At 40.6% G+C, this 2,533-nt stretch overlaps 1 protein-coding gene across 1 annotated transcript in view; it reads left to right on the top strand.

Moving 5' to 3' along the window:
* LOC109835339 (protein indeterminate-domain 12-like) overlaps positions 983-2,533 on the top strand; it is a 3,670-nt gene continuing 2,119 nt past the window's right edge. Inside the window, exons 1-2 of the mRNA XM_020403316.1 lie at positions 983-1,408; positions 1,531-1,930. Coding sequence (XP_020258905.1) covers positions 1,342-1,408; positions 1,531-1,930 — 467 coding nt within the window. The 5' untranslated portion in view covers positions 983-1,341. The remainder of the gene's footprint in view (positions 1,409-1,530; positions 1,931-2,533) is intronic.

Raw genomic sequence — 2,533 nt, 5'->3', positions numbered from 1 at the left:
CCCGGCCCATGCACGACCTGCCTTCAATGTGGGTCAAGTTAGGGTTTGACCCAAGCTGGCATAGGCCAGTTCTAGATTTGCTCAAAACCGGGCTAGCTAGGCCAACTAGGTCGGGTCTAACTTGAGCTAGCGGGTCAAAGTGCACTGGGGTTTTCTCTCTGATCCCGAATTCGGATTGGACCTAGCACAACCCACAACTCACCTAGGGGTGAACTGGACCAGAACCAGCCCATGGCTCATTGTTTTTTTTCAAAATTTTCCTTTTTAAACTATATATTAAATATGTGTGTCGCACAAAGATAAATATCACACAAAAAACATCAACATCGCAAACACACAAATATATGTGGTTTAATTGACCAAAAAAATGTGGTTTAGACATCGGAGGAAGACCTACATTCACGGCAGCTAATAACTTTTCTTTAGTTTAAATTTAAATTATAAATACAAGAAAAAAAGAAAAAAAGAAAAAAAAATATGTTGATCGTTAATGTTCAAGGAGCCGAATCCCTCCAAGTTATATTCGTCATGTTCTTCAAGGAAAGGTTTTGTTTGTTGTCATTGTGACCTTTTTTCATTGTTGTGTTAGTCACTAGACTAGAATATTAGTGAGCTTATAGGATTTTTAAATTTATTTAGAATTTCGTTAAAAGAACCCGGATCATGCCATTGGTCGGCCATGTCAGGCCTATAGTGGGCCGGACCTGCCTCTTTAGTCTAGGGTCTTGATCAACACTCAGCCCGGCCCATGCACGACCTGCCTTCAATGTGGGTCAAGTTAGGGTTTGACCCAAGCTGGCATAGGCCAGTTCTAGATTTGCTCAAAACCGGGCTAGCTAGGCCAATTTAGCTCGAGTTTCGAACTTGCCCATACCCAACCGCCCGGTTCGAACCTGCCAATACCCAACCCTACTCGCCTGCTCTCCTCAGTATACAGCAGCAATTATAACACCCCTTCACAATTAGAAAAAGGACACCCTCCTCCCTCAAAGACACAGCTCCCGAAAATCCTCTCTCTTCTGCCCCTGTTCACACGAAAGAGAGAGAGAGAGCTAAATTATGAGGAAAGCACTCAATTCCCTAGTTTGAAACTGCAACAAAATACCACTTATTTAATTACTTTCCCCATTTGTTGTTTGGCTTTCATGGGCTTCAAGCTACAATGATTTCTTCTCTCTGCCACCCTGCGCTGTGATATCATCACGCCAGTTCTCAGCCTTGACCTTCTATTCTCTCATACCTTCTCCTTAAAGACCCTGTAGTAGTACTTTACTCCAGTTCTGAGAACGGGGGCAAAAATCAGAGAAAAGGGACCAAACTAGTTCGATCTTGTCCTCTTCAATGTCGAACTCTGAGGGATTATTAGAGCCCAAGGCCAAGAGGAAGAGAAGCTTACCTGGCAACCCGGGTACATAACCGGCCACGCCGATTTATAGCAATTTTCCTGCAATTTTCATTTCGTTTGTTTGGAGTAAAAATTTTACTGCAATATTGATATTAATTATTTTTCATTTTGATTTTTGGCGAAAGACCCAGACGCAGAAGTGATAGCACTATCCCCAAAGAGCTTAATGACTACGAACAGATTTGTCTGTGAAATCTGCAACAAGGGTTTCCAAAGAGACCAGAACCTGCAACTTCACAGAAGAGGCCATAACCTGCCGTGGAAGCTCAAGCAGAGATCAGACAAGGATACGATCAAGAAGAAAGTCTACGTTTGCCCTGAGCTTTCTTGCGTCCACCACAGCCCGTCAAGGGCTCTCGGCGACCTCACGGGGATCAAGAAGCATTACTGTAGGAAGCACGGGGAGAAGAAGTGGAGGTGTGACAAGTGCTCGAAGAAGTACGCGGTGCATTCGGACTGGAAAGCTCATGTTAAGACCTGCGGAACGAGAGAGTACAGGTGCGGCTGTGGGATTCTCTTTGCTAGGTAATCGTCTTCAGACCCTTCTTATAATTTTTCCATCTTTTGTTGTTCTTAATTTTATTGGACTCGATAAATAATCCAAGTTGAAGGTAACTAACTTCAAAATTTTGGATGCTTGATGGTTTTGATGATTAGGGTTGACCTAAACGAGTTGAAGTACCTCAACCACCTGTTTTCTTTTTCTCTTGTTCTTCTCAAGTTATTATGTGTTATGCATGGTAGTGGTATGTGGAGGATCTTTTTAATATATATATTAATTCATATATACAATGACAAGAGCTTGCACTAATTAATTAAAACACATGTTTAAAACCTGTTTTCGTACTTAATTCTCGCTCGTAGAACTTGCACAGAAGATTGCAGGTCCACGAAATTTACATCATGATGTTATTGTTTTAAGTTCTTTCTGGTTTATTTTAATAAATTATGACCTTCTTTTTTTTTGGAACTGGTTTATCAATTCTTAATTTTGTCATTTACTGTTGAACGGGAAGAAAAAAAATACAAGGATTTGAACATGTGACAATAATAACAAGTTATGAACTAGAATTTTTTTTTCATTTTTATTGGTTTCACATCTTATTAATTGCTTAGAAAATTGAATCT

Source organism: Asparagus officinalis, chromosome 3 (genome assembly GCF_001876935.1).
Source record: "Asparagus officinalis chromosome 3, Aspof.V1, whole genome shotgun sequence".
Lineage (NCBI taxonomy): Eukaryota > Viridiplantae > Streptophyta > Magnoliopsida > Asparagales > Asparagaceae > Asparagus > Asparagus officinalis.
This window is presented reverse-complemented; position numbering and strand designations above follow the sequence as displayed.